This window comes from Galeopterus variegatus, unplaced genomic scaffold (assembly GCF_000696425.1).
Source record: "Galeopterus variegatus unplaced genomic scaffold, G_variegatus-3.0.2 Scaffold1241, whole genome shotgun sequence".
NCBI classification, from domain to species: Eukaryota; Metazoa; Chordata; class Mammalia; order Dermoptera; family Cynocephalidae; genus Galeopterus; species Galeopterus variegatus.
In genome coordinates, this window is record NW_007727352.1 from 110002 (window position 1) to 131170 (window position 21169).

A 21169-nucleotide genomic window follows, 5' to 3' on the forward strand; every position below is an offset into this window, starting at 1 on the left:
CCAAAAAATAAAAGGTTTTTTTTAAGCAAGGTTTTTTTTGTTTTGTTTTTGTTTTTTAAAGATGACACCCTGAGTCCTCTCACTTCGGCTTAAGCTCCACCTAGACCACTGCTTTTATCTCCCTCCGGTTCCCACGCCCCAAGATCGTATCACGCACAGAAAAACAATAATAAAAGAGCTATCTTCAGCCCTGAGGCCAGGCTAAGCGAGGAACTGGAGGACGCCTCCCCGGCCGCGCAAACCGAGGCTGAAGAAGCCGGTTGTCAGCGAGCGGCAAGCTTCGGGCTCCTCCTCCAACGCCGACCTCCCCAAGATGGCGGGCGGCGGAGGGCCGCTTCCGCTTCCGGTGTGAGTGGCCGGGCCGGGGGGGGCAAGATGGCGGCGGCAATAGGGGTCCGCGGCCGGTGGGAGCTGTCGCCTTGTTCCGGCTCAGGCTGGCTCCTCAGCCTTTCTGCTTTGCTTAGTGTGGCGGCTCGAGGGGCCTTCGCTACCACGCACTGGGTCGTCACGGAAGACGGGAAAATCCAGCAGCAGGTAGCGGCCAGGGCGTCCTTCTGCGCCCACGCCGGCCCTCGCCCCGGGGGGATGCCCTGGCCCGGCCCCTGGCTGTTTGGCTCTGCGCGGCCCCGCCCCCAGCCTCCTTTCTCTTGGTCCAGGTACCGCGGGGCTCCGGCGCTTCCTGCACTCAGACCTGGAGCCGCCCCCTCCCCACTTGTCTCCTGGCCCTTGCTCGGCCGCCTGAAAGTTCTCAGCCTTCCATCCCCAGGGCCGCGCGCGTGGGGAGAGTTGCCTGGCTGTGGGGGGGACGCGCTCAGGGGACTTTTCCTGTGCTTGGGTTTTAGAAATCAGAGATTCATTCTCCCTGCCTCTGGTGCGTCTCGGGCCCACGCGTCATCAGCTTTCCCCGAGGAAGTAAAAAAGGAGGTGGCAACGCCGGGGTGTGGGCGCGTCCTAGGGCAGTGACAGCTTCGGCACCCCTAGTCAGTAGACCACTTAATGCTACTCCCCCCAGTCTTCTCGCTCACATGGTGCAGTTTGTTTCAGGCTGTGGTGATTTCAGCTTGTACCGTTACGCAGCTCAGCAGGGGCTTGTTAGAGATAACACACTCACTCTCCTTCTGAAGGAGCGCTTGGAGATGCCTCTGGTGGTGTCGTTTTAGCTGCAACTGCCCTGTTTCCCAGGGTACTTTGCATTGCTTCTTTACCTAGTTTCTGTGACCCAGCCTCGCTTGGAGGATATGCGATTTCCTGGATTCTTGTATGCCTGAAATAATTCCTCAGAGGAGAGACAGCTTTTCTTATATATCTTTTTGATTGCCTAAAAAGTACATGTGTATGTGCTCTGCTACAGAATCTTGGTAAACTTAATGACTTCCAACACTTGAGAACAATCTCGACAGGTACAGTTAACATTTAGAAAGTGCAGTGTGTGCTGCTTGGAATTTAGCCCACTGATCTCAAATGTTTTAACCAGTTTTGTGCGACGTTACTGATCCTTTAGGTTGTGCATAATGAATGGTAATATTGCAAGGTTTACTTTCGTTTAAGGTGAGATTTGGATTTAGATTTGCCATGTGATGGCAAATTTTATCTCAATTATAAGGAGTTAAATATAAGTTAAAAGTCAGCCTCTGTGTTCGTGAGAGGTTTTCAGTGTATCTGAGAAAAGACCGTTTTCCTATTGGGTAGCATTTTCTTTCTATCTGACTTAACATTAGAAAAAGTTTCCTTTTCAAGGCCATATGCCGGCTGAGACTTAAAATATATGTGTGTGTTTCAGAAACCCTAGAAAATACTGTAAATCCATCTTTTTGGAAATCTTAAGTGATTAAATTAATCTTAATTGTAATCCTGGTTGCTTCCACCCTTCTTTTGTTTCCTGATGATGGTTTTTCCCTGAGGCCCTCATGAAAGGAGACATGGAGTTAAGTCACTCCTTCTGCATTTTGGGGAGCCGTCTCCTATTGGCTCTTCCACAGTATTGTTTTTTGGCCACAACTATTTATATACTCTGACATTGACTTCTCCTTCCCATTTTGGTGTCTTGCCACTCAGCTGAGAAAGTAGTCCACCTGAAAAGTGAAAGCTGGTAGAAATGTATTATTTATGTGCTGAGTATTGCAGTGGAAAAGTAGAATCTGATTTGGGTTTTATTCTTTAACAGATTCATTCTTTTTGCACATCAGATACATACATTTTAGTGAGAAAAGGTAGGGGTTTCTGCTAACTTGCCTTAGAGAAGGGGGGAAATCTGAAGAATCTTCTGGATGTCTGTCAAGTCACCCCTGCAGTAAGTAGGCTTAAAGTTTAAAAAGCAAGATTTCTTTATTACATGTCTTTTAAAATGTCCCTTCTCATTGAATTTTCCAATACTTTGTTATACATAACACTTACAATGGTAAATTCAGGCAGCTGCAAAGTGTACCGAAGTGATAAAGTTGATGTCTATAATGTTTAACAATAAGAGGCTAGTGAAGGGAAGTCGGATTTAATCTGAAGAAAAAGCAGCATATATATAAATAAAGTAAAAGAAATTTGTATGCCATGGTCAGCTTCCGAGTTTCACTCTGATAGCTATTTGTGTATTACCCATGTTTCCCTTCCTGGCAATAATTTATATGCAGGCAGAATCCAAATACTCAGTTTAGATAGTGATTATCACATTTGGATGCACTTAAGGACTTGAATGATCCCATTAGTACATAGATTTGAGTATACTGCAGATCTATTTGTACACTCAGAAACATAATTAATTAAAGTTTAGTGTATATATACTGTGCCTGACATACCAAATTCTTGCTGCTTGTTCTTGGTTATAATATGAGTGAGAGCAGAAGTATGGTTTCAGTTTTATATGACCTAATATCAGAGAAGGAGTTAAACTAAAATAGCAGATTGTAGAAAATTGGAGTAGCATATACCTTTTGAAACTCTTTGATATTTATACCTGTCCAAATTAGATATACAGTTGACCCTTGAGCAGTATGGGTTTGAACTGAGTGGGTCTACTTATGCATGGATTTTTTTCAGCCAACGTGCGGGTTGAAAATACAGGACAAATATATGAGGGACGTGGAACCCAGGTATATAGAGGTCTGACTTTTCTTTTCTTTTTTTTTGTTCTGAGAACTTAAATAATACTTGGAACATAAAGTTCTGTAAAATATGTACCTTCCTTCTGCTCAGCACCCCATCTGTTGAGGCGGGCAGGCAGGATGGACTCGATCTTGTACTGACATTCACATACGCCTCTTCCCAGTGTGGCTAGAAACCTATTCTGTTCAGAAGTACAAGCAGCAGCTGTGGCCAGGGCCATCAGGGTGGAGAACCAGGGACATTCTGGGCCCTGGGAGGACAGGAGCCAGTCTCACCAGGAGCTGACTGGCTGGGTGGGCCTTGCAGGAGGTACACATGAGGCAGGCATCCTGGGCCAGTGGAGGAGGGGTCCTGGCATCCCATCCAACAGCAGGGTCTCTCTCGAGTCCTGGGCAGAGCTGTTTGGAAGTCAGATGCACAGGTGCAGGCCCTGATCATGCCTCATGAGCTGTCTCTGGGAAGAAAATCTCAGGGCATTGCCACACTGTATCCTGAGGGGAGATAACACTGTGGCCGACTAGGGCTGACTTTTCATTTAAGTGGGTTCTGCAGGCTGACTGCAGGAATTAAGTATCTACAGATTTTGGTACTGGGGGAAAGGAGGATCCTGGAACCAATCCCCCTCGTATACAGAGGAATGACTGTAATAGGTCATTGTTTTCCACAGTGAATGTATTTATGAATTAAAAATCTGAATTGCCCAAAGTACAGATTTAAATAGGGACATTTTCCATTACTATAAAGTTTTAAGTACAGCAAGGAGTTCATCCCAGGTGAAGTGAACATTTATTTGATTTTTATATTTCAATCCTTAGCAAACTAAAGATAGGCACCCACCAGTTACCTACAGACTGTGAATGTACATATATGTTGGAAACCCTACATCCTTAGGTGAGTTAAAATGGGGCTTTGTCAAGAATGAGTGTACATGCTTGAAGGCACCCAATTCACAATCAAAGCTGGGGCTGCTCCTGGCAGCAGCAGGTGTCCTGAACACGGCAGTTCAGGCAATTGTTTCTTTCCACAATCCCTGCCTTGGCCAGGAATTATGACTTCCCCAGTTTTTAAGCTGTGTGTTTACTGATCTGCCACTGAATTTCCAGGAGTGTGGTCCAAGGAATCCTGGAGTTGGGATGTGAAGAGAACACTGTAGTCACTAAGTTCTTTTCCCACTGTGTTCAACAGAATGCTAAGAAAAGGCCCACCCTCTCCAACTGTGTGCTTTTCCTTGAGCTTTTAGCTTTGGCATACCTATGATCCCCTAGAGTCCCCTGTACTTGGAAGCTAGTAAAGACCATCTTGCTTTATTTAAGCAAGCGTCTTTAACTTGGGATCCATGGACTTGAGGAGTGAGCTATTATAATCCAGTTACTAGGAGGATCTACAGTGTAATCAGGCCAATGGGTCTTTTGTGAAGAATAGGCTTCAAAAGGAAAGATAAATTTTTGTTGTTTCATTTTGATGTTCTTTTTGCTTAATCACCTGTGTGGTAACATCTATTTTCTATTTTTGTCAAAAGTGTCTAGCAATTCACTTAAATCAATGGTTAAATAAACTTGTGAATTAGCCTAACCACTATATATCACATTTCTGTGGAAAAATTCATGTTCCATGTTCTGTGTTACTAGCTAACACATCTTCTCTTGAAGTTTTACCAGTTTGTTAGTTGCAGGATTGTTGAATCAAGAATTTGTACTTCTAGCATTGGGTTACTTGCCTTTGTAAATTCTCTTCATAAATGGGGGTCTAAAAATTTAATAGTATTATCTTTATCAACTCTCTCATAACATTATAACATTTATTTTCTTGGCCACTCATTCCTTTTCCTCCAATCTTAGAACCATAGAATTTTAGATTTGGAAAAAATTTTAGAGATTATATGGTACAATTTATAGGAGAGAAAGTCATCCAAGGTCACACAACTAATGAGTGGCATTTAGTGGTAGCAATAAATAAAAATGTATTAGTCTGCAGTAGCACACAAGTGAGCACTTTGTACTCAGTAAGTTTGAAGTGCATTTTTTTTCCTTTCATAATACCTGCAAAGGAATAATGAAGTAAATGTCTTTTCCAGTTTGCTTTACCTCTGCAGAATGTTATGTGATAATTTTAGATTGGGGTATGTGGATGGGGGAGGGTCCCAAATAAGTGTGAATTCATTTGGTGATTACTTAATCATTTTGCTTCCAATCAGGCATATGTCCTTCTCTCTAGCCTTATCTCTGGTCATCCTTGAGTGCCTTGCCCTCACCCCAGAATAACACAGACACACACTTAGCCATACTTGGCTTTTGTGCGTGTCCCCAAACATGCTGTTCTCACTTGCTTCTGGGCTTTTGCACATGTTGTTCTTCCCCTAACACCCCAGTCGGCTAATTCATACCTCTACAACTAGGACATCATTCTTTCAGTGAAGCTTCTATGATACCCAGATTTGAATAAGCCTTTCTTTCCATGTGCTTCCATAGCATCCTGAATTCCTTTATGAAAGCATTTACCGTACCATGGTGTGTCTATTTACTTATGTAAGTGCCCTGCTATACCACTACATGCTCCATAATGGGAGTGGCTGTACCCATTTCTGTAACTCCAGCACCTCTCACACTGACACAGCACATATGCTCTAATACATTATCTGTTGATTGAATAAGCAAGTTTGAGAAGTGGTTTCTGCCTTTTAAGAATTTACCATTGACTGAATAAAGCCTTACAATATTCAGTAATGTGGTATTCAACTGGGGAATAGCCTAAAGGAAGCCTCAGACTTCTGGAAGATCTTTAAATCTCTGAGTAACTCATCAGTGAATCCAGCCCTCAGAAAAGGTGCACAGTAGGTGAAAAGAGCCATAATTTCAGAGATCACTCCTCCCCATCTGCTGTGGTCAGGTTGTGCTATGCAAGGGAAATCAGCCTCTTTGTTGCTAATGTTATATCTAAAAGGTCATCTTTATTGCTCAGACATGAAAAGCAACAAGAGACAAGAAAAAAATAAGGGAAGCAAAAGAAAAGAATCGGAAAGAGCAGAGGCGAGGTCGCTGAGAAATGACAGCTGCACTGTTGAGGGGGGATTAGAATCGGCTGTGAGCTTCAGCAGTTGAAGTTTAGAAGCAACAATGGTGAACAGAAGACACTCTGACAGGAATAAAAGGGTTTGCCAGCAGATCAGGTTAAAAAGTAGAACAGCTTTGCACTTTAAAATGTAGGGAGCAGGGTATAAGCAGCACTTCCATCTTTGCTATACTTCATGATGGCAAAAGCAAAAACGAGGGAAATTCCTTTATGTGTGTGGCTCTTTTATAGCCAGACACCTCGAAAGAGTTATTCGTGTTCAAGAACTCTCCTCCCTCCCTCCCTGTTCTCATTTTAAACCCACTCCAATCAGTCCTTCATCCCTGCAACTCTTGTCAATATACCCAGGGCCTTCCATATTGCGAAATTAAGTGGTCAGTTGTCAGTAATGTTACTTAATCTCTTAGCAACCCAGCATTTGTCTTCATACCTTATTGAGCTGTTTTCTTACAGGGCTGCCAAGACATACAGTCTTGGTTTTTCTTCTAAATTCCTGGCCTGTGAGTTCTCATTCTCTTCTGCTGAATTCCTCTTTTCTTGGTGAGTCTTAAATGTTGGCATGCCCCTTTCCTTCCCTGTGTACATGTGCTTACCAGATGATCTTATGCAGTCTCATAGCATAAAATACCATCTGTATTTGGAGGACTCCTGAAACTTATCTGCAGTCCCTACCTTTCCCTGAACTCCAGACTCATATATCCAACTGCCTACTGGACATTTCCACTTACCTGTTTAATAGACATCACAAATACATTTTGTCCTAAACTAAGCTATTGATTTTGCCTCCCACCAAACCTGTTCTTCCCCATTCACCAAATTGCTCAGGTCCAAAATGTTACTATCTTCCTTGACTCTTCTTTGTTTCACATCTCATACCCAACCTAGTAATAACTTGTCAACTTTACTTCCAAAATGTATCCTGAATCCAGCCATGTCTTTTCACCTCTGCTTCTATAAAGTTAGTCCAAGACTACCTTCCTCTCTCTCCTGAACCTATGCAGAAGCTTCCTAACTGGTTTCCCTGCTTCCACTTTTGCCTCATAGAGTCTGTTCTTGCCAGAGCAGCCGAACGATCTTTTTTACAAAGCATTAACTCTGGTCATGTCACTCCTTTTGGGGTGGGAGGGAAGCAAAGAACATCGGAAAACTTTTACTGGTTTCCCATTGCACTTAAAATTTAAAATTGAGAATTTGCATTATGGCCTTCAAGGCCCTGCAAGATCTGGGACCTGGCCCCTGGCTATCTCTCTAGCCTCAGCTATCACTTTCCTTCTTACATAGTGTGCTGTGCTTCAGCCATACCAGCCTTTAGGATGTTCTGCAAACCACCAAGCTCGTTTGTGCCATTGAACCTTTGTTCTTGCTCCTTCCTCTGCAGATATCATCATGGCTCTGCCTTCTCTTCTTTCAGGTCTCTCTTCACATGTCACATCTTCTCTTCTAACCACTCCATCAAAATAACATCTCCTTCCATCACTCTATTCCTACTCTGCTTTATTTTTCTTTATAGTACTCATTTCTGGCATATATGTGTATGTGTGTGTATATATATATATATTTTAAGCCAGTCAAATTTAACAGTGGTGTAATACATGTTTTGTTGACTGATTTTCCACAAGAACATTCGCTTTATGAAGGCAGCAACTTTATTTCGCTCAGTAAAGTAACTCCAGTGCCTTAAACAGTGCATGACACATGGTGTACACTCAGGAAATATTGAATAAGTAAGAGAGAATATGTGCAGGTATGTGTGAGCAAGCAAGCAATTATTTACATTTGTAAAAGCTGTTACAGACATCATATACTGAAGGGCCATCATTGTTTTAGTAGTGTGGAGCAGGGACAGTGCATTTACTTTAAAAGTGACAAGCCATTCATTCTCCCTTTTACAAATAAAAGGCCTGGATATCCTAAATCTTATCTAAGAACATGGTATCTCTGAAACAGAGTTGTAAAATGGTTCCTCAGATAATCTACTTTCTTGTTAGTTATTTGGATATATTACCTCTCTAACACGTCCTTTATGATATGCTCAAAGAGCAATTATATTTGAGATTGTGGCGTTGTTTACATTAATTGAATATTATATAAATCTAAGTGTCTCTAAATTACTAACACTTAACCATTAAGAAATTTCTTTACACATGTACACAAGAAGCATTTATTAAAAATCTATAAGATCATGAAAATTTTATATAAGCTAAAATATGTATTTGCTTTCAAGACATACTATTAGGAATTCATACCAGACAAATCATATTGTATCTCCCATATTTGTTCAGTTAGTAGTAACTAGTTCATGAGTTATTTGAAAATAACTCATTTGGGTATTTTTACTAATATCTTACTTCAATCTAAACTTTTCCTTCGAAGCACTTACATACTTTAAAACTAAAATCAGGTGACTGTCAAGAGGGAACCCAATTGCTTGTTGGGGGAAGGGGAGTGTGATGGGTAATTATTATCTTTTTTTTTTTTTTTTTTTTTAAAGATGACCGGTAAGGGGATCTCAACCCTTGGCTTGGTGTTGTCAGCACCACGCTCAGCCAGTGAGCTAACCGGCCATCCCTATATAGGATCCGAACCCGTGGCCTTGGTGTTATCAGCACCGCACTCTACCGAGTGAGCCACGGGCCGGCCAATTATCTTTAGTAAAGTGTTTTTGTATCCATTATCTCATTTCATCCTTAAGACCCAATGAAGTGTGCATAGTGATTTTCTCTCTACTGAATTTAGGTTAAACTCCTTGCCCAGGGCCATGCAGGTAGGAATTGGGAAGTGTTAACTCAAGCTTAGGTGTGATTCCACACCTTGTTCTTTTTTCTGTGGTTTTAAACATTGTTACTAACACTTAAAAGCTATAAAATGCATAGTCATTATAAAAAGTTTTTCCCCCAAACTACTTGGCATGTTATAAAATAGAAAGTGAAAGTTTCATAACTACCACAGTCCTTCTCCTTGGACACAATCACAATGAACTGCTTCTTGTGCATTTTTCCTAAAAGTTTCTATGCATCTGCACGCAAATATATGGGTTTTTTAAACACACACAACTGAGAACATTTTGTCTCACAACTAGATTTTGGTCACTTAGTAGTAAGACTTAGACATCTGTCCATGTCAGAAATAAAAAGCTACCTCCTTTTCCCTTAAGACTGCTTACTATTGTATGGATATTCTGTAATTTATTTAACTAGTTTGCTGATGACAGACATTTAGATTGTTTCCAGGTTTTTACTGTTATAAGCAATGCTACAGTAAGTGAACATGCTCATATATAAATCTTTGCATGCTTCTATGAGTATATCTGTAAGATGAATTCTTAGGAATGGAATTACCTGGCTCAAAGAATGCATTGTATTTAATTTTGTTAGGTATTGCCAAATTGTCCTCCTAAAGGACTGCATCAGGAGTGTTTGAAAATGCCAAACAGTATTTGGAATATGCAAAACCTTTGTTCATAATCTAATTCTAATGAAAGACCACTTATTTCATCCATTGCCCTTAGCTAAACAGTGCTGTGGCCATCACTAGACATATGAACAAAATAAGAACCTTCAGTTTGGTTTTGTTATCTTCATAGAAGAATTAAGCCTTTCTTATTAATGCTTATTTCACACTTGTTAGGATTGCAGTAAAAGAAATTAGTCATGCTGATTTCTCCCCCACCCCCCACAGTTAATACTACTAATGTTTTGATGAGTAATCAAGTTGAACTATACTCTGTTGTCTCCTTTTTTTTTTTTTTTTTTTTTTTAAGCAGTGATTTCCAGCATGAAATAGCAAAGTAATTCGCTTGCTATTGTTTGCCATCACCTGAATAATGATAAAGCTATTAAGTTTCAATTTCTGGCACTGATTTTAGCATACCTTTTCAAATATTTGACTAATCCATCTGACTAAGAATTTTCTAGCTCATACCTGTTTTATTCATGCCTGGCATTATGTCTGGCACTTAGTGGATGCTTGCATTAGTTTTCTGTTGCTGCTGTAAAAAATTACCACAAACTTAGTAGCTTAAAACAACACAAATTTATTATCTTACAGTTATGTAGGTAATCCAACCCATGTCTCACTAGACTAACATAAAGAGGACAGCAGTGCCATGTACTTTTCTGGAGGATTTAGAGGAGAGTCCATTTCCTTGCTTTTTCTAGTTTGCTTCAGGCTGCCATACTCCTTGGCTCTTGGCCCACTTTGATTGCATCTTCAAAGTCAGCAACACTGCATCCCTCTTACTTAGTCACATCTCTCTCCTCATCTCCTTATTTCACTTTTGAGGACCCTGTGATTACATTGGGCCCATCTGATAATTCAGGTTATGATGTCTATTTTACTTAAGGTAGTCTGATTACCAAACTTAATCTGATTGATATCTTAATTACCTTTTACCATGTAAGTGTATTGACAGGTTCTAGGGTTTAAGACATGGACATTTTTGTTTGACTGTGCTCAGTAATAACTTGCTGCTGGTATTAGAGTCACTTCTGAGTTACATATCAAACAGCTTTAACTGCACAACTGCCTTGACTATGTATATGTTTACAAGAATATCATCAAGTATACAAACCAGAAAGAATCCATGACTCTTGTGTCCTGCTCCAACATTTTATTTTCTTTCCTTGTAAAGTTGCAAATTGTTTACTTTATTCATTATGCTATTTGTATATTTCCTGGTGACATAATCTATAAAATGTAAACTGATAGCACTTTTATAAGTTAATTATGTTGAAAATGGTTACTTACTTGCTTATATCAATTAGGAAAATGGTGATTGTTTGACATGACTGTTCTCATAAAATTGGCTGCAACACTGTAAATGTTCAAATCTAAAAAATAGCTATACAGTGTACTTCACATACGTAAATTATTTTATATGAGTTTAAGCATTTACAACTGTGTCTTTTAGGAACCATGAAAATGAGAAGATAAAATCTAGTTGAGGGTAAAACTTTAGAAAATAGGAATATAAGGCCATGAAAATTCATGTGATGGTCAGGACTTAGTATTTTTGTTTATTTAAAGTTTGTTTTTAATTTTAATGACTTGATATCCTACAAGATTGAGAATGGTTTTTAATTTGTCCTTAGAATATTTTAGAAGAGGGCCGGCCTGTGTCTCACTCAGGAGAGTGTGGTGCTGATAACACCAAGGCCATGGGTTCGGATCCTATATAGGGATGGCTGGTTCGCTCACTTACTGAGCGTCGTGCTGACAACACCAAGCCAAGGGTTAAGATTCCCTTACCCGGTCATCTTTAAGAAAAAAAAAATATTATGGAAGTACTCTAGCAACAACAAAAAAATTGTCTTTAACAAAAATATTTCCAGATCCTGGCAGTTCATAATAATAATATTTTATTGCTCTCATACAATTAAATATTTCTAGTAAAAGTTCTGTTTATATTATTACATGTTAGTTTTAACAGTTATTGTAGCCAGGAGCCCAAGTAAGTTCCTCTCCAGAGCTGAGACTGGACAGGTGTTTTGTGAATTTACACTTCTCTAAACCTGGAGGGTGCAAGTCCATAATGGTTAGACTTGAATCCTGAAGAGAGTTGCATGAAAAGTGGAGCAACAGACTTTTCTGCCTTCCTCATTCCATTACTCAAAAACCCATCTTGGTTGCCACTGTGGTAGCCTGCGGGGATCACAGATGGAAGGGTTCCTTGGACAGTTGTTTCAAAATGGCAGTGAAATAGACTTGAGATAAGGGTAAAAATCTGAGGGGAGAAAGGTAAGAAACAAGAAAACACAGAAGGCATTGCAATTTTGGGGTGTTTTACGTGGTCCACCATCTGTGAAGGGAGTTATTTCTCTGTGAATACATGAGGGGGAGCTACAAGATTGTTCCTCAGACTTGAGCTTATACTTGTCTTTACAGTTTGTTATTTTTTTAATGCAATAAAACATGTTGCATAGCACTCTAAAGTTGCATGCTAACACGATGATCTGTTACAGCATTTAAAAAAGTGTTTGAATAATATATGTTCACTGTTGAAAAAGTCAGAAAACGAAAGCAAGAAGAGAATAATCACCTATAGTCCCACCAACTAGAAACCACATTCTTAAAATATGGCGTATAAACTGTCAGATTTAAAGAGAGGCGGCAAGAAAGATTTATTATAAGTACTCCAAAGAAGAACTACATATGGACAATAAAGAGATTAATACGTACTCATCCTATTCCTCTCTTCCTAAAGGTGTGTAGAAACTCAGTCACTGTTGGTAGAAATTTAAGTTGATTCAATATTATAGAGAAAGTCTAGCAAATAATATAAATTTTAAAGTACAATCCCTTTAACTAGCAATTCTCTTTCTAGGAAGGAAATAATCAGACATTTGTCCAAAAATTTCACACGTAAGGATATTTATTACAATATTGTTTTAAAAAGAGAATAACTAAAAACCTGAATTATAGTAGGAACCTGGGTAAATAACTTTAATATAATATTAATGGGAAAAAAATGAAGGTCTTTACTGGGAAAGAAGTTTAATAAAGTGTGGAGAAGGGTAGAGAGGTAATATAATAGATATATTATGACCCCATTTTTGTAAAAATATTTACCTACATAGCTGTCTGTATGTATAGAAGTTATCCTGGCATGATATATATCTAACAGATAACTCTGAAGGTGAGATTTCAAGTAATTATTTTCTTCTTAATACTGTCTATATTGTATTTTCTTTTACAGTAACATATATCTAGCTTATAATCAAAAAAATTTTAGGTTGAACTTTGTTAAGTGGAATAAGGGCAGAAAGGGGCTAACTTTTGCCTGTGATACAATGAACAATTTAACTTCTCAGAAATAGCCACAGCTAATTGGAGCCTTGAATTAATTTGACACATTGACAGTTTAAAAAAAGCTTTTAACTGCAGCTTCGGATCATCGTCACCCAGAGAGCAAGTAAAAATTATGTGAACAGGTTGAATGATAATTTTGTTCATTCAAACATGAGATTACTTCAGGGGGGTATAGGTCAGGCTAGTAGAAATGTGATATTTTTATGATAGTGTTAAATCTTTTATAGAGGTAGGATTTGAAAATAAAAAGGAACTTTAGAAGTCATTGGTTGAGTTCTCTCAGTTTATAGGTGACGAAACAGAAGCCCAAGCAAAGATGATTTGCTTAAGGTCACACAGCTAGTCATACGCTGGTCAAAGACATATTTTGTTTCTGATCCCTGGTGGCTTAGCCACTTTACCTCCTTTCTAGGTAGTCATCAGTGAATGCTTTAGGACATAGAGATGGAGTGTCTAAGAAATGTGGCATCAGACACCATCATCAATCAGTAGTGTACTAAGTGCCTAACATGTACCCAAAAGCATATTACATACTGAGGGTAAAAAGCAGAGTACATAAAAGATTTTTTTTGGAGAGAGTCATATAGTAGTTAAACAGTGTAATAAATGCTGTTACAGACGTATATATAAAGTGCTGTGGGAGCTCAAGAGAAGGTTTACTTCACAAATGTCATTTGAGCCAAGCCATTTGACCTTCGCCAAAAAGCCTGAGGATAGAAGCACATTCCAGGTAGAGCAGGCAACATGTGCAAAGGTGACAGAGGCTGTTGTAAGAGCCACTAGGATGAGAAGATATCCTAGGCAGAAAATTAGGCAGAAGTTTAGAACTAGCATCAACACTTTCTGTTACTGTAAAGTTTTTACTAGAATGTTTGGGCAAATTCTAAGTGCTACAGATACAGTTTGACCCAGGCTCAAACAGTATAAAAAGAATAGGTTTTTCTCTGTCTCTCTTTCTCTGCTTCTTCAACTCCATTCTTAGACCCTCTTTTGCATACAAGATGGCTAGTCCCCAATAGCTCAAATAAAAGTTCAGGATTAGATTCTCTTTAGTACCAACTGACGTTACTTGTTTAATATTCCATCTCAGAAATAATCATCATGACCAAGGGAAAGGAGTCCACTGACCAGGGGAGGAAAGCAAGACAGGTGCTTTTGCCTCAACATGGTATTATAACTGGATAACAAAATCTATGAATACCCACTAAGTGGGACCATTTCAGGTCTTACATAGAAGCAAAATGTTAGTGGCTTTGAAGATTTTAATTTTTGTTTCCCATTTTATTGTCTTAATATTTAAATCTAAAATTTTGAGTAAAAGATTAAAAATATTCTGTCCCTAGTTTCTAACTTAAGGGGAAACTTTTTAAAATGAGTATGGCATAATATAAGATTTCATTCATCAGTTTCAAACTGCTATTGAGAGAAGAGTCTTTCTTGTATTGCTTTCACGTACTCAGGTGAATACCATTTTTTAAAAAATAATAGGTAAAAGCGTGACCTCACTTATAAGTGAGAGCTAAGAAACAAATAAAGACTATAACAAAACGTTGAACTTTCAGCAGACAACAGACCTATAGTTATTGGAGGTGGGAAAGGGGGAGGGGGAGGGGGTATAAGGAGTAATTGGGTAAGTGACACAAAAAGTTGTTATGATTTGTAATGATGAACATGCTAATAATATTGATTTGATCATCACATACTGGATGCAAATAGTGATGGTCAACTCTGTACCCCATAAATATGTATAAATAAAAAATTATTTAAAAATCTTTTTAAAAAGTGAAAATTTTTAAAAAATAAGGCACTTGGGCCGGCCTGGTGGCGCACTGCTACAGTGCGCTGCTTGGGAGTGCGGCGGCGCTCCCGCCGAGGGTTCGGATCCCACATACAGACCGGTTCCCGCTCACTGGCTGAGCGAGGGGCGGGCGCAGCACCGAGGGTTGCGATCCCGTTGCCGGTCCGGTCCGGTACGGGCGCGACACTGAGGGTTGCGGTCCGTTGCCGGACACGAAAAAAGACAAAAAAAAAAAATAAGGCACTTACTATTGAATAAAATTTAAGCTCCAAAAAATAAAAATAAAAATAACAGGTAAAAATGTTCAGCATATATGAAGAATAAGTTGTATATGAGGGATTGAATTAGACTTATAATAGAAATGTTCAATTTCCTGTCATAAAGAAAGAGTGATTGACTCAAACTTGCTTTTGTAGAACATCAAAAATATTTATACCTTTAGATTGGTTATTTTAAGTTTAAGATGTTCACCTGTTATCTTATTTGGCAATGAAGTAATTACCCTCAAAAGTGAAAGTTCCATCTGTTGCTGTGTGAATTTACTGAATTCACCAAGATAGAGCTCTGGATTGGAGGTACAGATATTAACAATATCTTGGTTAATTAGAGAAAGTAATGAATGAAATATATGAAAATGAACTTGATATGAGTAAAATATTTACTGCTGTTATGTCTAATTGGATACATGTACTTTTATAACATATTCAAAGGAAAATAAAATGGAATTGCTTTGTGTGGTTTATCATTTTTTATTTTATTTTATTTTTTAAAGATGACCGGTAAGGGGATCTTAACCCTTGACTTCGTGTTGTCAGCACCACGCTTTCCCAAGTGAGCTAACCGGCCATCCCTATATAGAGATCCAAACCCATGGCCTTGGTGTTACCAGCACTGTGCTCTCCCAAGTGAGCCATGGGCTGGCCCTATTTTTTTTCTTTTTTTTTTTTTTTATTAAAATGAATTGCTACAGTAACAGTGAAATGTTGTTTACCTGGAACTCTTAGATAATGAGTCATTTTGGATAACTGAATTCCGTATAGCCTAATTTCCAAATAGAAGTATTTGGTTAGTTTTTCCCTGCAGTATAAATTTTGTCCTAAGATATATTTCATATTTCTTTGCCTTCTTAAATAGAGCAAATGAAAATAATTCTACTTTTTATTTATGATGCAGATCATATGAGCATCATTTATTGTGCTGTGCCATAATGGAAGTTTGTAGAGTTGTTTGTCCCTTGTGAGAAAGCATAAAGTGCTTTGAGAACTTTTGTGCGCATTATGTCCTTTTTAACCTACCTAATTCCTGTCGCTTTTTATTCCTGGGCTTATAGCAACATCTTCTGAAATGCTAAAGATTTTGAAGACATATTACCATTCCTTTACAAATTGTACATAATATAGAAGTACATAGGCTCCAAATATTGACTCATAGTGGGCTTGGCTTAAAGAGGCTTAATAAACATTTATTGGTTGAATGTATATTGTAGTAGTGCAAAGGTGGCAAACATACCATCTTTTATAATCTTCTAAGGAGGAGCAGTATTCTAAAGCAGTATTCAAATTGTCATTTGCCAAAGATATAATTATCTTAAAATTTAAGAACTTGAAGACACCTCAGTAAAAATATGTCAGGCTATAAATCTTCTGCAACCAACCTTCATCTGGCAAAGATCCATGCCATTTGCTGTCACCTCAAAAAGGGAAACACAGCTGTTAGTGGACTCCCTTCCTTCTCTAATAAGTTAATCTTTATACCTCCTCTAGCTGCTGTTTCTTTGACTGAACTAAAAGCTTCAAGAAATTGAAAAGTTCTTCCTCACAATTGAATTTTGGCCCATGCTATTCAAATATGGTAAAATCCTAGTACTCTAGTAACTTTTTAATCTAAAATGAAAATTATAAATATCTGATGTAAATCTTTATTTGTCTCAATCTTTCATTTTTCTTGCAATTCTCCAGATACCCAACAAGACTGGTTAGGTATTTTGGAATGGGAATGTCATATTCCCACATTTCTTCCCCCTCTCCCAACTTTAAAAAAAAAAAACCTTTTGATTTAAAATACCTGTAGAATACTAAATAGCTACCTCTTGAGGTCTGGGAAAGATTGAAAGTAAATAGACTTTCTTTGGCTTCCTTGCATTGTAAAGCTGTTTTACATTGTGGTTGCTGGCTGTGGCTTTTAAATTTTCTCCTGTATCCCATCTCATTGGACACTGGGACTCTCCGTTCCTTTACTTATGGAATTAGGTTGTTTCTGATTTTTTTTTTTTTATTTGAAGCTAAAAAGGTTGTAGTGAGCATTCTTACATATATCTTTGTCTATTTGCTAAGAATGTTTGTAAGGTAGTTTCCTAGAGTTCATTCTTCTAAGTCAAAGGTTATGCACTTTTAACATTTTGATATATGTTGTCAAATTACCCTCCAAACAATGAGAACAAATTTATAAGCCTGCTACCAGTATATGAGGGTTCATTTTTCCACATCTTTAATAACATAGTCACTTGACCTATTGATCCAGAGAGCATAAGCTGTAAATAATAATCTCAAGGTTATTTTATATTATCTTTGACTTATGATTTTTATGAATAGCCTTCAAAGATTGGAGCTTTTAATATTTTCCTTTTATTGCTTCCAAATCTATTCAGATATGGAATGTGCTATCAAAACAAGACAATCCTTTTTTTAATTATTACAGACATGAAACATCTTTTAAGAAAGTTACTTTATAATTAATCCCTAAATACTTCTCTTCTTGAGTATTTCTTATATAGCCTGTCAAGTCAGAGTATTCACTTCAAATTTTTGCTCTTTCAAGTTGGAGTTCAAGGGACCGCTATTGAACCTGTCATTCCCTTTGCTAAAATTTATGGCTGATCGCTTTTGAAATACCCCTTGAATTTTACTAAGCAACTAGCACTGATTATAATGGTGATTGGACAATAATTTAAAGCATATTAAAAAGACCTTATTAAGCCAAATGAACATTAATGAAATCTGAGCTTTATTTATTTATTGCTTGCAGGTGGATTCACCAATGAACTTGAAGCATCCACATGACTTAGTCATATTAATGAGACAAGAAACAACAGTTAACTACCTCAAAGAACTGGAGGTAAGAACAGCTGGGCATGTGCTATGCCACTGAAACTAATTGCATTTCACTGGAGCTGTTGTGTTCAAACAAGAGCTAATGTACATTATTTCTTAAGCCTGATTCTTCTGACTTTTGCAGGAATAAACTACCTTTAGATCATTTGGGGGGAAAATAAATCATCTTATCAAAGTGATATTTGAGCAACAATAAGAGAAACAGACTGAGTACATGCCTGACTCTTGACTCAGTTATCCTTGAACAGTAATTCTGTGTAAGTATTTCCATCAAATATGAAGAGGAGATAATCTCTGAGGATATTTTTAAGAGAAGAGTTTGGGTAAATTATGAAAGGGAAGAAAGATTTTAATAGCATAGAAAGTGTAATTTTTGTTCATTCCTAATTAGTAAAAATTAGGATCTTGCTATTGCATGTTCTTATGTTGAGGTGAAAAGCATTAATAACTTTGCACCTTGAAAGTTTGAAACTTATTAGTGCTAATGAAATCTGATCTTTTTGTTTAATAAACAAATTAAGCACCAGTTTTACCTTCTCCATAGTTTGATTTTGCTTAACAGCAAATAGTATTAGATATTTGAAAAACTAGTTGTTTTCTCATAAAATATCTGCTTAAAAGTTACAGTGAAAATTGAATCCAAATTTTAAGGAAACTATAAGTTGTAGAAAAAGTAAACCAAATTGCGAAATGAGAGTTGGAAAACTATTGGGAATAATAGTAAGAAACTGAGTGCTTGAGAGCTAGAAGGAATCATAAAGATAATCTTCATTTTAGAGGCAAGGAAAAAATTAGACCTAGACAGCTCTCAAAGCAAGATATCACAGAACCAGAAGCAAAAGCTATATATCTTGACTTAAAATCTGGCATACCTGTTAAACCAGGTTGTCTTTTATTTTTTAGTTATGTAAAAGTCCCAAATTTTGCTATAAGTTCATACTAGGCTTTCCCAAGTGAGGCCTCTATGGGTTTAAGGCCAAGCTGGAGATTTTAGCAGGAGGACCCTTTGGTTATTGCACTACACTTTTGGACCAGCATGATTGTGGGATTCAGGGGCTATTTTTCTTGGGGGGTCTATTGCCTTCAAGAAACAAAGCAAGTTTGGGGTGGTAGCCTCCATACCTAGCACCCTGAGATGCTTTCCATGAGCTAGAAAGGGTCTTTTTGACTAGGGCCTGCCCACAGTGATCCCAGCAGCCTCCAAGGGCCTGCAACCCTCAGTCTGGCTAAAATATGGTATGTTTGGGGACTGCTCACTCTGGGTTGGGCTGGGCCACTAACAGGGCTTGGTGGTCCAACCCAGCTAATCACTGGGAGGGAGAAACTGAGGCATGACGCAGATACCAGGGTTTGGGGAGGGATGGGTTTATCCCAGTCTCCTGATACTCATACCTTAAGCTGTGAATCCTTCCTCTTGAGGGGTTGAGGTGTGTGGTGGACAGGAGCCAAACAGCCCAGGGTGGGACATAGCCCATGTCCTTTCCAGTGTGTCACTTCATTCCTTTTGTGTTGTTAGAAGCCCTCCCTCCTGGGAGCTTGTTCTTTGAAGGGTGCTGGGCCCAAATTTGCCACAGTCAAGTCAAGTGCTCCTGCCCCACTGGCTTAGTTACAGGACTCTCACATGGGGGTGGGGACCCATGCCCCCACCTCCTTTCTCATCCCTCTGGACTTGTTGCTATTTTGCACTCTTAATACCTGCCAATAAAGATTGTGTACACTTAAAAAAAAAAGCAGACTGGTATGTCTGCCAACATATGTATGTCTACAAACAGTTGTAAATATATGTTTTTCAAGTTTCTTGGCTTTAAGAGGAAGGAGCTTTCAGTGTATGTTAACCAACTCTGCATATGTAGTAGTGTTTTTAGAATATCTATAGAACTAGAACACCTCAGCATTTTAGAAATAGTCTCTTACCTTATTCCTGCTGGTTTTATCATTTGTAAATTCAGAAATGTTGATTTTTATTAATACTAAGAATAAGACAGTGGATATATTTATAGTGTTTTCTGCTTGGAAACATGATCAGTGTTCAGAAAGATGCAGTGGTGTAGAAAATAATTTTTATTTTCAGATGCAAAGGCTCATTATATGTGTTTATTACTGTCCCTTTTTTAGGAGGCAGTATGATACAATATAAAGAGGATATTTATTTATTTATTTATTTATTTATTTATTTATTTTATTTATTTTAAAAGATGACTGGTAAGGGGATCTCAACCCTTGGCCTGGTGTTGTCAGCACCACGCTCAGCCAGTGAAAAAACCGGCCATCCCTATATAGGATCTGAACCCATGGCCTTGGTGTTATCAGCACCGCACTCTACCGAGTGAGCCATGGGCTGGCCTAAAAGAGGATATTTAAATTAGAGGATATATGGGAGGAAAAAATGCTATTCGCTAGGTCATTGAAAATGCAAATAAAAATATTGATTCCATCAATTTTTGGTTAAGGTAGTGTAGGAGTTTATTCTTAGCATTCTTAGTATTCTTAGTATTCTGCTTCATATACATAGCAATGACAGGTAAAATTCAAAAATAGAAATGAAAATAAAATGTACCCAAGCTTAAAAGCAGTATGAACATTTCCATAAACCAGAAATGAACAGAGACACTTAAGTTGGGAATGTGGCTGAAGCTACAGACCTGCTGGGCTCCAAGGCCAGGAGCAGACTGTGTTGTCAGCTATGTAGAATTACAGGGACTAAGAGTTTTCCATGTAAGATGGAGGAACAGAACCAGGCTTACTGCTTGAAGACTGGGGAGGAGCCATTCTCCTCATAGGAAGAATTGGCGGGGGGGTGGGGGGGGAATCACAGAAAGACAAAACAAAACCTGATGGCCAAAAAAGGAACCAAATCATCTCATAGTTCAATAATCACATCTTTAATTTTCTGAGTATCATTTCAGGATAGAATACTACTTTGGGATAGGAAATCCGAACCAAGATTATAAGATCTGATTCTGGACTTGGGAAATGGGTAGAATGTGGAAGCAACCACAAAACTACTAGACACTGGATGGTCATAGAGTACTTAGAAAGAGAGAGACAGACAGAGGTGGAGGGGGTAAAGGAATACTCCAGAATTTTTAACCTGAGCAATTGAGAGGATGAAGTTGACATTAGCTGAGATAGAGAAGACTGAAGGAGGTGCAGAACTGGGGAGGAGTTTGGCTTTGATATGTTAGGTTTGAGATGTCTATTAGACATCTAAGTATAAATATTAAGTAGGAAGTTGATTCTTCATTTTTTTTTTTTTTTTTTTTTTAAAGATGACCGGTAAGGGGATCTT

General features: G+C 38.4%; 1 protein-coding gene across 3 annotated transcripts in view; it reads left to right on the forward strand.

Annotated features, from left to right (window-relative positions):
* Positions 1-310: 310 nt before the first annotated feature.
* TTC17 (tetratricopeptide repeat domain 17) overlaps positions 311-21169 on the forward strand; it is a 131373-nt gene continuing 110514 nt past the window's right edge. Inside the window, exons 1-2 of one of the 3 annotated variants that reach the window (XM_008575809.1) lie at positions 311-534; positions 17795-17884. In XM_008575809.1, the coding sequence (XP_008574031.1) occupies positions 376-534; positions 17795-17884 (249 nt within the window). In that variant the 5' untranslated portion in view covers positions 311-375. The remainder of the gene's footprint in view (positions 535-17794; positions 17885-21169) is intronic. The other 2 variants (XM_008575808.1, XM_008575810.1) reach the window with 2 other exon arrangements.